Source organism: Scyliorhinus canicula, chromosome 12 (assembly GCF_902713615.1).
Source record: "Scyliorhinus canicula chromosome 12, sScyCan1.1, whole genome shotgun sequence".
Classification (NCBI taxonomy): domain Eukaryota; kingdom Metazoa; phylum Chordata; class Chondrichthyes; order Carcharhiniformes; family Scyliorhinidae; genus Scyliorhinus; species Scyliorhinus canicula.
In genome coordinates, this window is record NC_052157.1 from 97,691,813 (window position 1) to 97,706,327 (window position 14,515).

General features: G+C 54.9%; 1 protein-coding gene across 1 annotated transcript; it reads right to left on the bottom strand.

Moving 5' to 3' along the window:
* Positions 1 to 11,756: 11,756 nt before the first annotated feature.
* On the bottom strand, positions 11,757 to 14,300 carry LOC119974552 (basic proline-rich protein-like; the record flags this gene model as incomplete). The annotated part of the gene is made up of 5 exons (XM_038813538.1): positions 11,757 to 12,043; positions 12,147 to 12,398; positions 12,478 to 12,804; positions 13,552 to 13,878; positions 13,910 to 14,300. Coding segments are annotated over 5 exons (1,584 nt in total), but the record flags the coding sequence as incomplete, so codon positions are not given.
* Positions 14,301 to 14,515: the final 215 nt, after the last annotated feature.

Sequence of the window (14,515 nt, forward strand, 5' to 3'; positions counted from 1 at the left end):
CAAACGTGCTCTAGCCATCCTTTCAGGTCACAACTTTCACTGGATAAATAAAAAAGTCCTCCCCAGTTCCCCTTTTGTTCCTTTGCCAATTATCGCCAAACTGTGCCCTTTGGATCTTTACCATGTGAGAATACCTTTAAGAAATGGATATTTATAAAAAAGCTGTAGTGGATGTAACTTTAAGAAATGGGTGTTTATCAGTGATGTCAGAGTGTGGGTAGAGATGGGCTATCTGTCTGCTTTTACTTTTGCTTTGGGCTGTCTGCTACAGGGTGTTTTTCAATTCGTTTTAGATTTGGAGAAGTTGCAGTCAGAGAAAGATGTATATGAATCTCTGCAAGCTAAAGAATGTTTATTTGGTGATTTCAAAGTGGTAACTGCTCTCAGTAGAGAAGGTAAACCTGATGTCTTTCTGTAAAAATGGTTCTTTTATGGATGTTGCAAGGAAAGATTAAGAGTTACTTAGAATACTGTATTCTTTGGGGGAGATTTATTGGTGTTGATAGTTGTTAAGATGTTTAATGTAGGTTTATAAAGTGTTAACAGGCTTCATAAATAAACATGGTTTTAATTTAAAAGTATGGTAGATCTCAGTTGCACTACACCTTTAGAGTAGACCCGTGTGCTCCCCATAACCACAATCTATTAAAAGTTGTGGGTCAGGTGAATTCCATGATACACTTTGGGGTTCTCTAAACCCTGGCCCATAACGAACTGAAGACACGTCTGGGATAAAAGGCCATCTATCGGATTGGCTTAGTGAATTTAAAGTCAGTGAAGGGTGAGCATATTGTGGGTGCGTTGTGGACAATGGCTCTTGCAGAGGCTCTGACGTTTTTGGGGATGGAGAAGGTCACATGCAGTACCTTACGGACAGAGACGAAAAACAGGTTTTTAGATTTGGCAAAAACATTGCAGTTAACATTTGCCTGAGATAAAATCTGACTCATTGGAAATGGCAAAGATCCAGTTGCAGATTAAGCAACTTGAACATGAAAAAGAATTAAAGCAGCTTGAATATGCAATGAGAGAAAAAGACAGAGAAAGGGAGATACAGATCAAGGAAAAAGAAAAAGAGAGAGAAGGAGAAAAAGAATAGCCCTACCAGAACAAAAGAGAGAGGAAAGGGAAAAAGAGAGAGTTTGAACTTCAGAAAATGGCTATGAAACATGACAGTCAGTTAAAATTGGCAGACGTAACGGGAAACGTACAGTTGGAGGATAGTGAGAAAGAGCGTATTAGTCGAAGGCTTGGTGGAATCTGTTTAAATATGTCCACGCAGTGCCAAGGTTTGATGAGAAGGAGGTAGAAGCCTTTTTAATTTCATTTGAGAAGGTAGCTAAACAAATGAAATGGCCACCAGACATGTGGGTATTACTGATTCAAACAAAGGTGATAGGTAGGACTAGTGACACATCACTACCGGAGGAGGTATCTGGGACGTATGAGGAGGTGAAAAAAATCAATCTTGGGTGCATATGAACTAGTGCCTGAAGCCTACACTCAAAAGGTTTAGAAATTTAAGAAAATAACCTGATCAAACATACATTGAGTTTGAAAGAATCAAACAGAGTAATTTTGATAGGTGGATAAGGGCTTTGAAAATCGACCAAACGTATGAAGCTCTCAGAGAAATTATGGAGGAGTATAAAAATTCAATTCTTGATGTAATGAGAACTCATGTGGAAGAACAGAGGGTTAAAACTGCGAGGTTACAGCAGAAATGGCAGATGATTATGAATTAGTTCATAAATCAAAGCATGGTTTCCAACATCAGTTTCAGCCTGTGAGGGATAGAAACTGAGGAAAAGAGAAATACTCAAGTGGCAGAGGTAAAGGAGATCTGATGGGAGATAATAAGGAGAGCGTACCTCAGATTAAAAAAGAGATCCAGGAGGGTGGAAAAGAAATGAAAAGTTTAAAATGTTTTCACTGCAATAAAACTGGACCATGTAAAGTTACAGTGTTGATGGTTGAAGAAAAGCACTCGGAAGGCTGATATGGTAAAACAGGATAAGACAGTGGGGTTTTTTTAACTGGTAAAGGAAAGCCCAAGTGAAGTGAAGGAGGAGCAAAAGATTGTACAACCTGATCAAGAGGTGATTGATAAGAAGGTGCCAGATGTCTTTGAAGAGTTTACCTGTGTGGGTAAAGTTCACTCATGTTTACCAGAAGGAGCAGGTAGAGAAGTCACAATTTTAAGAGATACGGGAGCTAGTCAATCTTTCATAGTAAGAGATGAGGAGTTATGTAATGTGGGAAGAATATTGCCAGAAAAGGTGGTAATATGTGGCATTCAGGGTGAGAGGAGTAGTGTTCCATTATATAAGGTGAGATTGGAAAGTCCAGTGAAGAGTGGTGAAGTGGTAGTGGTAGCAATAGAGAAACTATCTTGTCCAGGAATATAGTTTATCTCGGGTAATAACATTGCTGGATCGCAGGTGGGAGTGCTGCCTACTCTGGTTGATAAGCCAGTGAAAAATCAGACAACTGTAGTGTTGAAGGAATCCTGGGATTTTCCGAATTGTGTGGTAACAAGGTTGCAAAGTCACAGGTTAAGACAAGAGGAGAAATCAGAGAGTGAAGATAAAGTTGAAGTGCAATTATCAGAAACAATTTTTGATCAGATGGTTGAAAAAGAACAGGTGGAGGATGAGGCGGATATTTTTAGTTCAGGAAAATTGGCGGAGTTACAACAGAAAGATATAGAAATAAAACGGATGTATCAGAAAGCATACACGGAAGATTAATCTGACGTTAAGTAATGGGTTAAGAGACATTCCAATTAGTTGTCTCATTTATGTTAAGTATCATTTATGTTAAGTATCCAATTGACATTGATATGTAAAGAGGCTTCAGGTGGCCTTTGCGTCAGGTGATGTTAGAGCAGAGGACGGTTGCTGTGCAAACACGAAGGGTTGAAAGATACAACTTTTCCAGATCAAACCAAAGAGTGAGTGAGAAGAGAAAAAAAAGATATATGGCTGAACCTAGGATAAAGATGGCCGCATATGACTATCCCCCCTTATTTTCAGAAAGGGGATTATATGACCAATGGTCAGTATTTATGTGGACTAAGGTAACTGTCTTGGGAAAGAGAAAACAAGGTATGGCATTGGCTCTTTCTCTACCTTATGACAGTAAAATCCGAGCTGGAATTGGAAGAGTTAGACTCAGAAGAAGGTCTGGGAGACTCTATTACGTTACATGGTTAAGATTTATAAAAAGAATGACTTGTTAAGTGTGAATGAAGTATGGTCGGATTTTGATAGGTTCCGAAAAATAGAGGATTTTTCCATTCAAGACTATATATTGGAATTTGGCAGACTATATAAAAGGCTGCAGAAACACAACCTGGAATTTCCACAGTCTGTGTTGGCCTTTAAATTACTTGACTGTGCTGGAGTGAGTAACATGGATAGACTCCTGGTTTTGACAGGAGTTCAGTTTGCGGATAAGGATACCTTATTCAATCAGATGACAGAAGCTTTAAAAAGGTTACTGGGGAAACATTCGATTCCGATGGCTCTGATGACCCAAATAGGTCAGTCTGCAATAAAGCAGAATATGGAAGATACACTACTGACAGGATGGCAAAATCGTATGGTTACAAACAGGTTCCAAGACTATAGAAGACGATCGGGACCTGGAAATTATGAAGACAGAAACCCAGGAAGATGAATCCCAGAAATGCACGGGGCATGATAAATCGATTTTTTCGATGTGACTCTCAATACCGTTATACTTTCAACTGTCCAACAAGTTATACTAGTGTTTACACAGAATACATAGAATATACAGTGCAGAAGGAAGCCATTTGACCCATCGAGTCTGCACCGACCCACTTAAGCCCTCACCTCCACCCTATCCCCGTAATCCCTCCTAACCTTTTTGCACACTAAGGGTAATTTAGCATGACCAATCCACCTAACTCTTTGACTGTGGGAGGAAACCGGAGCACCCGGAGCAAACCCACGCAGACACGGGGAGAACGTGCAGACTCCGCACGTGACCCAGCGGAGAATCGAACCTTGTTCCCTGGCGCTGTGAAGCCACAGTGCTAACCACTTCTGCTTCCGTGCTGCGCACATTTAAAGCGACACATGACACGGAAGAGTCAGAGAGGAAAAAGATAGTGACTAGAATGACGGCATTGTCCTATTAACAAGCAGTTTTACGCCGTTAAAGAGGATGTTGGTTGCAGAATTCTCCAATTGTGCTGTATTGGACAGTGGCTACACATCGACTGTGTGTGGAACTTACTGGTTAAAATGTTACCTGGACTCCTTGAATACGGAAAATCGTAACAAGGACTTCCGGTGGCGGCCATGGAGGAGTAGGTCACACAGTTGATAGGACGTTTGGACCTTTTCCTTCTTTTTTTCTGGATTTTATGGGATAAATCGGTGAAGAGTGAGACAGTGAGGAGAAATCCCCCTCCAGTGTATGGAGAATTGGACCAGAAGTGGCCGTGTGAGAAAACAAAGTCCTACAAGGAAGATCCGAGCAGAGCCGGCAACGTGGGAAAGCATGGCGCAGGGCAAGGGCCGCAGGGAGACGGCACAAAGTTCGGCAGAGCAGCTGGTGAAGTTTTTCGAAGATTGCTTCGCCAAGCTGAAGTAGGACATGCTGGACCCGATTAAGGCTTCGATTGATCAAGTTGTGCAGAATCAAGAGACGCATGGAGCAGCGATCCAGGAGGTGGAGAAAAAAGTGCCCGAGCACGAGGAATACATAACCGTGCTGGAGACCAAGGTGGAGATGATGAACGACCACCAGAAAAGAATGCAGGAGAAGCTGGAGGACCTGGAGAACAGGTCCAGGAGGCAGAATCTCAGAATTGTTGGCCTCCCTGAAGGCAGTGAGGGATCGGATGCGAGGGCTTAATGGACAGACATGTTGGAGAAGTCGATGAGGGCTGGGGCGTTCCTTAGGCCCCTGGAAGTGGATAGAGCGCACAGAGCACCAGTGAAGAAGCCTTGAGCGAACGAGCCGCCGAGAGCGATGGTGGTACGCTTTCACCGATTCCTGGACAAGGAACACGTTCTGCGGTGGGCCAAGAAGGAACGGAGCAGCAAGTGGGAGAATTGTGAGCTGCGCATTTATCAGGACCTGGGCGCGGATTTGGCCATGAGGTGAACAGGGTTTAATCGGGCAAAAACGGCCCTCTTTAAGAAGGGGGTGAAGTTCGGGATGTTGTACCCAGCCCGTCTGTGGGTCACACATGAGGAACGGGACTTCTACTTTGAAACACCAGACGAAGTATGGACTTTATTAAAATAAATGCTGGAGGCGATCTAAAAGACACAGAAGCCTTGGAGAGTACTGTGGTGGTATAAGTAGTGGTATGTATAATAATGAAATGAAATGAAAATCGCTTATTGTCACAAGTAGGCTTCAAATGAAGTTACTGTGAAAAGCCCCTAGTCGCCACATTCCGGCACCTGTTCAGAGAGGCGGGGAGGTGGCCTTTGGGGCTGGTTCTGTTTTTAGGTGTTTTTTTTCTAAAGTAGCTGTTACTTCACAGTTTTTTCTGATGTTTGTTTACTGGGGAATGTGATGCTTTCAATATATTTGTCCAAGTGGGGGGGGGGAGAGGGGAGACAACAATGGGGAGACAGATTGGTTGGTGCCAGGGGCGGGCGCTATCAACTCAGCATGGGTCAGCTGACTCTCAGAAGCACAGTGTGAGGTGAGCAGGTGTTAAGCTGGAGCTTGACTTGGGGGGGGGGTTGGGTTTCTAATGCTGTTTTTGGGGGGGGGGGGGGGAGAGGGGGTGGGAAGCTGCTTTGCTGACAGGGAAGGAACTGTTACTAGTGGACAAATGGGAGATCAGGAACGACGAATGCCCGGGAGGGGGGAGGCTCGAGAACGCGGAGGGCGCCAGCTGGAGGCTGGCCTAAAAAGGGTGATGGCTAGTTAGTGGGGGGCCGGAAGCCCCTCACTAACTAGGTTGATTACATGCAGGTTGAATGGGCCGGTCAAGAGGGCTCGCGTGTTTGCGCATTTGAGGGGGCTGAAGGTGGACGGGCTGAAAGTGGGCATGGCAATGTTACAAGAGACACACCAGACGAGATTGAGAAAGGGGTGGGTTGGCCATGTATTTCACTCAGGACTGGACTCAAAGACCAGGGGGGTAGCGATCTTGATCAGCAAATGAGTGGCATTCGAGACGGAGAATCGTGTCAGACAAGGGGGGTAGGTACATAATGGTGAGTGGGAAGCTGGAGAGGTTGCGGTGGTACTCGTGAACATATATGCTCCGAATTGGGACGATGTGGAATTTATGAGGTGGGTGTTAGGTAAGATCCCAGACTTAGAGTCACATAACCTGATTATGGGAGGAGATTTTAACACAGTCATTGATCCGGTCAAAGTCCAGAGCAGGGAGGAGGTCAGCCGCGGCAAAGGAATTGAAGAGGTTTATGGAACAGACGGGGGGAGTAGACCCATGGAGGTTTGCATGGCCGAGGATGATGGAGTTCTCCTTTATTCTCACATGTCTACAAGGTATACTCTCGCATCAACTTTTTTGTTCTGAGCAGGGGGCTAATACCGGGGGTGGTGGATACTGAGTACTCGACAATTGCAGTGTCGGATTATGCCCCACATTGGGTGGATCTACGGGTTAGTGTGGAGAGAGGGCAACGCCTGCTCTGGAGACTGGATGTGGGGTTGCTAGCGGATGAAGCGATCTGTGGGCGGGTTAACAAATACATCCAGAACTACCTTGAAACAAATGATATAGGGGAGGTCTCCGCAGTGACGGTTTGGGAAGCTTTGAAGGCAGTGGTCAGAGGGGAATTAATCTCGATGTGGGCCCACAGAGAATAGGCGTAACGGTCTGAGAGGGATAGGTTAGTGGAGGAGATACTCCAGGTGGACAGGAGATACTCAGAGGCCCCGGACGCGGGGCTACTGAGGGAGCGGCGGAGATTACAGGCAGGGAAAGCGGTGGAACAGTTGAGGAAGGCAAAGGGGGTGATTTATGAGTGCGGCGAAAAGGCAATCAGAATGTTGGCATACCAGCTCAGGGAAAGGGAGGTGGCCAGGGAGATAGAGAAAGTAAAGAGTGGAGGTGGGAATACTCTCCTGGACCCAGTGGGGGTGAATGAGGTGTTTAAGGACTTTTATAGTAAAATATATGAGTCAGAACCTCCGGCTGGGGTGGAGGGAATTAGGCAGTTTTTGGATTAGTTGAGGTTTCCGACGATAGATGAAGATCTGGTGGAAGGGCTGTGAGCCCCAATTGAGATTGAAGAAATAATGGAGGGGCTGGAGGGCATGAAGTCGGGCAAGACCCCGGGGCCTGACGGCTATCTGGTGGAATTCTATAAGAAGTTTTCAGAGATATTGAGCCCACTGTTGGCAAGGACATTTAATGAAGCAAGAGAGAAGGGAGTCCTCCCCCCAACAATGTCGCAGGCCTCAATTTCATTTATCCTGAAACGGGAGAAGGATCCGGAGCAGTGCGGGTCATATAGGCCAATTTCTCTACCGAATGTGTACGCCAAACTGCTGGCTACGATACTGGCCACAAAGATACAGGACTGTGTCCCTGGGGTGATAGGGGAAGACCAGATGGGATTTGTAAAGGGCAGGCAACTCAAGGCCAATATTGGAAGGCTTTTAAATGTTATTATGATGCCCTCAGAAGGAGAGGGGATGGAGGTGGTGGTCACGATGGATGCGGAAAAGGCTTTTGATCGGGTGGAGTGGAATTACCCGTGGGAGGCGCTGGGAAGGTTTGGGTTTGGTGAGGGCTTCACTGACTGGGTGCGGTTGCTCTATCAGGCACCAGTAGCGAGTCTGCGTTCTTACGTGCTGAGGTCAGGGTATTTTAAACTACACGAGGGAAGAGGCAAGGGTGCCCCCTCTCCTTGTTACTGTTTTCTCTGGCCATACAGCCATTGGCCATGGCGTTAAGAACCTGTAGGAGGCTGTTTCTCGGGGTATAAATTGAACATGGGGAAAAGCGAGATGTCCACGATCCAGGCAAGAGGACAGAAGGGACTGGGAGAGCTGCCGCTTAGAATGGTAGGGAAGAGCTTTCGTTATCTGGGAATCCAGGTGGCCCGGGAATGGGAGGCACTGCACAAGTTAAACCTATCCTGGCTGGTAGAACAAATGAAAGGGATCAAACTTTAAGAGATGGGACATGCTCCCGCTGTCACTCCCCAGATTTCTGTTTGTCTTCCAGTGCCTCCCCATCTTCATCCCAAAGGCCTTTTTCAAGCGGGTGAATAAGGTTATTTCGGGCGGGTAAAACCCCGCGAGTGAAGAAAGTGTTGCTGGAGCGCAGTCAGGTGGGAGGGTGGGTTGGCGCTGCCGAACTTCTGCAATTAGTACTGAGCGGCTAATATAGCCATGATTAGGAAGTGGGGGGTGGGGGGTGGGTGTCGGTGTGGGAGCGGATGGAGGCGGCGTCATGCAAAGACACAAGTTTGGGAGCACTGATAACGGCACCTCTTCCATTCTTGCTGGTCCGAAACTCCACAAGTCCGGTGGTGGTGGCGGCAGGGGACAATGGGGAAGATATAAGAGAGTGGAACAAACATCAATTTGGACCCCAATTTATAATAATCATCGGTTTCTTCCAGGTAGGCTAGATGGCGGGTTCTGGAGATGGCAAAGGGCAGGAATTAGAAGGATAGGGGATCTATTTATAGATGGGAGCTTTCCCAGCTTGAAAGCCTTGGAGGATAAATTTGAATTGCCAGCAGGGAATGGGTTTAGGTATTTGCAGGTGCGAGACTTCTTGAGAAAGCAGGTTCCGGCCTTTCCACTGCTGCCGCCACGGGGGGGATACAGGATAGAGTCGTCTCCAGTACGTGGGTGGGAGAGGGGAAGGTATCGGATATCTAACAGGAGCTTTCGAAGGTGGAGGAAACTCCGGTGGAGGAGCATAAGGGCAATGGGAGGACGAGCTTGGAGGAGAGATAGAGGCAGGTCTGTGGGCGGATGCCCTAAGCAGGGTTAATACATCCTCATCATGTGCCAGGCTTAGCCTGAGACAATTTAAGGTAGTCCACCGGGTACACACGAGCAAGTTTTTCGAGGTAGAGGACAGGTGCACGAGAAGCCCAGCAAATCATGTCCACATGTTTTGGGCATGCCCGGAGCATTGAGGGTTTTGGCAGGGCTTTGCTAAGGCAATGTCCACGGTACTAAAAACACGGGTGGTGCCGAGTCCAGAGGTAGCGATCTTTGGAGTGTCGGAAGAGCCGGGAGTTCAGGAGGCGAAAGAGGCCGACGTCTTGGCCTTTGCCTCCCTGGTAGCCTGGAGACGGATCTTGTTAATGTGGAGGGACTCGAAACCCCTGAGTGTAGAGACCTGGGTTAGTGACATGGCTGGGTTTCTGAGTCTCGAGAAGCTAAAGTTCGCCTTAAGAGAGTCAATGGTTGGGTTCACCTGGAGGTGGCAGCAGATGCAATATTCCAAGGAGGGGGCGGGGGGAAGGAGGAGGAGGGCAGAGGGCCCTCTGTTATTGTTTTATGGTTGGGGTGTGTGAAGAATGGGATGGGGTGGAAATGTTTATTATACCATGTTTATGTCAATGAAGAAAGCACACATGAATCTGGAGATGGAACAGGATAAGGCAACAGTTTTTGGAAAGCCGGTGGACTTACAATTTACACAGTCGGGACACTATTGTATTCCATTACTAACAAATAATATTTCAAGTATAGTTGTCAAGGATGTGTTAATGGCAGTTGAAAATGGGACTTTAGCTTGTGGGAGACGTTGGAACGGTTTGTGTGGGAGACGTTGGAACGGTTTGTGTGGGAGACGTTGGAACGGTTTGGGTTTGGGGAAGGGTTTATTAAGTGGGTGAAGTTGCTCTACTCGGCCCCGACGGCAAGTGTAGTGACAAATGGGAGGAGGTCGGAGTATTTCGGGCTCCACCGAGGGACCAGGCAGGGATGTCCCCTATCCCCCCTACTTTTCGCACTGGCGATTGAACCGTTGGCGATGGCACTGAGGGGTTCAGGGGGGTGGAGAGGACTGACTAGGGGAGGGGAGGAACATCGAGTATCGCTGTATGCGGATGATCTACTGCTGTACGTGGCAGACCCAGAAGGGGGAATGCCGGAGATAATGGAACTATTAGCAGAGTTTGGGGACTTTTCGGGGTACAAACTAAATTTGGGCAAAAGCGAGGTTTTTGTGATACACCCGGGGGACCAGGGAGAGGGTATTGGGAGACTCCCCTTCAAGCGAGCAGGAAAGAGCTTTAGGTACTTAGGGGTGCAGGTGGCAAGGAACTGGGGGACCCTCCATAAGTTGAACTTTTCCAGGCTGGTGGAACAGATGGAGGAGGAATTTAAGAGGTGGGACATGGTACCGCTGTCGCTGGCGGGGAGGGTGCAGTCAATCAAAATGACGGTCCTCCCAAGGTTCCTGTTTTTATTTCAGTGCTTGCCCATCTTCCTCCCTAGGGCCTTCTTCAAAAAGGTGACGAGTAGCATCATGAGCTACGTGTGGGCGCATGGCACCCCAAGGGTGAGAAGGGTCTTTTTGGAGCGGAGTAGGGACAGTGGAGGGCTGGCACTACCCAATCTCTCGGGGTATTACTGGGCGGCAAATGTGTCAATGGTGCGCAAGTGGATGATGGAAGGGGAGGGGGCAGCTTGGAAACGAATGGAGAGGGCGTCCTGTGGCAACACAAGCCTGGGGGCCCTAGTAACGGCACCAGGGCCGCTCCCCCCCACGAGGTACACCACGAGCCCGGTGGTGGCGGCCACCTTCAAGATATGGGGGCAGTGGAGGCGTCACAGGGGGGAAATGGGAGGTCTGTTGGCGGCGCCAATAAGAGGGGACCATAGATTCATCCCGGGGAACATCGACGGGGGATTTCAGAGCTGGTACAGGTGGGCATACGGCAGCTGAAGGACCTGTTTATAGAGGGGAGGTTTGCGAGCCTGGGAGGGCTGGAGGAGAAGTTTGAGCTCCCTCCGGGTAATATGTTCAGATATTTACAAGTGAAGGCATTTGCTAGACGGCAGGTGGAGGGGTTCCCCCTGCTCCCCAGTAAGGGGGCGAGTGATAGGGTGCTCTCGGGGGTCTGGGTCGGAGGGGGGAAGATATCAGACATCTACAAGATAATGCAGGAGGCGGAAGAAGCATCAGGGGAGGAGCTGAAAGCCAAGTGGGAAGGGGAGCTGGGAGAGCAGATAGAAGACGGGACGTGGGCGGATGCACTGGAGAAGGTCAATTCTTCCTCCTCGTGTGCGAGGCTGAGCCTCATTCAATTTAAGGTGCTGCATAGAGCTCACATGACGGGGACAAGGATGAGCCGGTTCTTTGGGGGTGAGGACAGGTGTGTCAGATGTCTGGGAAGCCCAGCGAACCATGTGCATATGTTCTGGGCATGTCCGGTGCTGGAAGGGTTCTGGAAGGGGGTGGCAAGGACGGTGTCGAAGGTGGTGGGGTCCAGGGTCAAACCGGGATGGGGGCTTGCGATCTTTGGGGTCGGGGTAGAACCGGGGGTACAGGAGGCTAGGGAGGCCGGAATACTGGCCTTTGCGTCCCTAGTGGCTCGACGAAGGATATTAATTCAATGGAAGGACGCGAGGCCTCCAAGCGTTGAAACTTGGATTAATGATATGGCTAGCTATATTCAGCTAGAAAGGATCAAATTTGCCCTGAGAGGGTTGGTACAGGGATTCTCCAGGCGGTGGCAACCCTTCCTTGACTTCTTAGATCAGAGATAGACGTTCGGGGTCGTGGCAGCAGCAACCCGGGAGGGGAGGGGAGGGGGGGAGGGGGAGGGGGGGGGGAGGGGAGGGGGGGGGAGGGGAGGGGAGGGGAGGGGGGGGGAGGGGGGGGGAGGGGAGGGAGGGGGGGGAGGGGAGGGAGGGAGGGGGGGAGGGAGGGAGGGGGGGAGGGGGAGGGGAGGGGAGGGAGGGGGGGGAGGGGGAGGGGGGGGAGGGGGGGGAGGGGAGGGAGGGGGGAGGGGGGAGGGAGGGGGGGAGGGGGGGAGGGAGGGGGGGGGAGGGGGGGAGGGGGGAGGGGAGGGGAGGGGGGGAGGGGGAGGGGGGGAGGGGAGGGGAGGGGAGGGGGGGAGGGGAGGGGAGGGGGGAGGGGAGGGGGAGGGGAGGGGGGAGGGGAGGGGGAGGGGAGGGGGAGGGGAGGGGGGAGGGGAGGGGAGGGGAGGGGGGAGGGGAGGGGGAGGGGGGAGGGGGGGGAGGGGAGGGGGGGAGGGGAGGGGGGGGAGGGGGGGGAGGGGGGGGAGGGGAGGGGGGGGGGGGGGAGGGGGAGGGGAGGGGGGGAGGGGAGGGGGGGGGAGGGGGAGGGGAGGGGGAGGGGAGGGGGGGAGGGGGAGGGGGGGGGGAGGGGGGGAGGGGGGGGGGAGGGGGGAGGGGAGGGGGAGGGGAGGGGGGGGGAGGGGGAGGGGAGGGGGGGAGGGGAGGGGAGGGGGGGGGGAGGGAGGGGAGGGGGAGGGGGGGAGGGGAGGGGGAGGGGAGGGGAGGGGAGGGGAGGGGGGAGGGGAGGGGGGAGGGGAGGGGGAGGGGGGGGAGGGGGGAGGGGGGAGGGGAGGGGGGGAGGGGGGGGAGGGGAGGGGGAGGGGGAGGGGGGAGGGGAGGGGGGAGGGGGGGGAGGGGAGGGGGAGGGGGGGGGAGGGGAGGGAGGGAGGGGGGGGGGGAGGGGAGGGGGGGAGGGGGGGGGGAGGGGAGGGGGGAGGGGGGGGAGGGGAGGGGAGGGGGGGAGGGGAGGGGAGGGGAGGGGGGGAGGGGGGGGGGGGGAGGGGAGGGGGGGAGGGGAGGGGGGGGAGGGGAGGGAGGGAGGGGGGGGAGGGGGGGAGGGGAGGGAGGGGAGGGGAGGGGGGGAGGGGAGGGAGGGGAGGGGAGGGAGGGGGGGAGGGGGGGGAGGGGGGGAGGGGAGGGGAGGGGGGGAGGGGAGGGAGGGGGGAGGGGGGAGGGAGGGAGGGGGGGGGGGAGGGGAGGGAGGGGAGGGGGGGGGAGGGAGGGAGGGAGGGAGGGGGGGGGAGGGGAGGGAGGGGGGGGGGAGGGGAGGGGGGGAGGGGGGAGGGGGGAGGGGGGAGGGGGGGGGGGGGAGGGGGGAGGGGGGAGGGGGGGGGAGGGGGGGGAGGGGGGAGGGGGGGGGAGGGGAGGGGGGGAGGGGAGGGGGGGAGGGGGGGAGGGGAGGGGGGGAGGGGGGGAGGGGAGGGGAGGGGGGGAGGGGAGGGGGAGGGGGGGAGGGGAGGGGGGGAGGGGGGGAGGGGAGGGGGAGGGGGAGGGGGGGAGGGGAGGGGGGGGGAGGGGGGGGAGGGGAGGGGGGAGGGGAGGGGGGGGAGGGGAGGGGAGGGGGGAGGGGGGAGGGGGGGAGGGGAGGGGGGAGGGGGGGAGGGGAGGGGGGGAGGGGAGGGGGGGAGGGGGGGAGGGGAGGGGGGAGGGAGGGGGGAGGGGAGGGGGGGGAGGGGAGGGGAGGGGGGGGAGGGGAGGGGGGGAGGGGAGGGGGGGAGGGGAGGGGGAGGGGAGGGGGGGAGGGGAGGGGGGAGGGGAGGGGGGAGGGGAGGGGGGAGGGGAGGGGGGAGGGGAGGGGGGGGAGGGGAGGGGGGAGGGGAGGGGGGGAGGGGGGAGGGGAGGGAGGGGGAGGGGAGGGGGGAGGGGGGGAGGGGGGAGGGGGGGAGGAGGGGAGGGGGAGGGGGGAGGGGAGGGGAGGGGGGGGGGAGGGGGAGGGGGGGAGGGGAGGGGGGGGAGGGGGAGGGGGGGAGGGGGAGGGGGGAGGGGGAGGGGGGGAGGGGAGGGGGGGGGGAGGGGAGGGGGGAGGGGAGGGGGGGGAGGGAGGGGGGGGAGGGGAGGGAGGGGAGGGGAGGGGAGGGGAGGGAGGGGGAGGGGAGGGAGGGGAGGGGAGGGGAGGGGGAGGGGGAGGGGAGGGGAGGGGAGGGAGGGGGGGAGGGGGGGAGGGGAGGGGGGGGAGGGGGGGGAGGGGAGGGGGGAGGGGAGGGGGGGAGGGGGGGGGAGGGGAGGGGGGGAGGGGGGGGGGGAGGGGGGGGGGAGGGGGGGGGGAGGGGGGGAGGGGAGGGGAGGGGGGGGAGGGGGGGAGGGGAGGGGGGGGAGGGGAGGGGGGGAGGGGAGGGGGGGGGAGGGGAGGGGGGGAGGGGAGGGGGGGGGGAGGGGAGGGGGGGGAGGGGAGGGGGGGAGGGGGGGAGGGGAGGGGGGAGGGGGGGAGGGGGGGGAGGGGAGGGGGGGGGAGGGGGGGAGGGGAGGGGGGGGGGAGGGGGGGGGGGGGAGGGGGGGGGAGGGGGGGGGGAGGGGGGGGGGGGGAGGGGAGGGGGGGGAGGGGAGGGGGGGGGAGGGGGAGGGGGGGAGGGGAGGGGGGGGGAGCGGCAGCAATGGTCGTGGGGGGACATGCATGACTGTAACGCGGGCAAGTCTGCTCGCTGCTCATGTCTGAAACTGTAGGCTGCCTTGTTTGTTAAGTTGCTGCTTGGGGGGGGGGGGGGGGGGGAGGACTGGTGCGCGCGTGAGGGCGGGTGAGGGAGGGATATTTGCCTAGAGGGATTGTGCT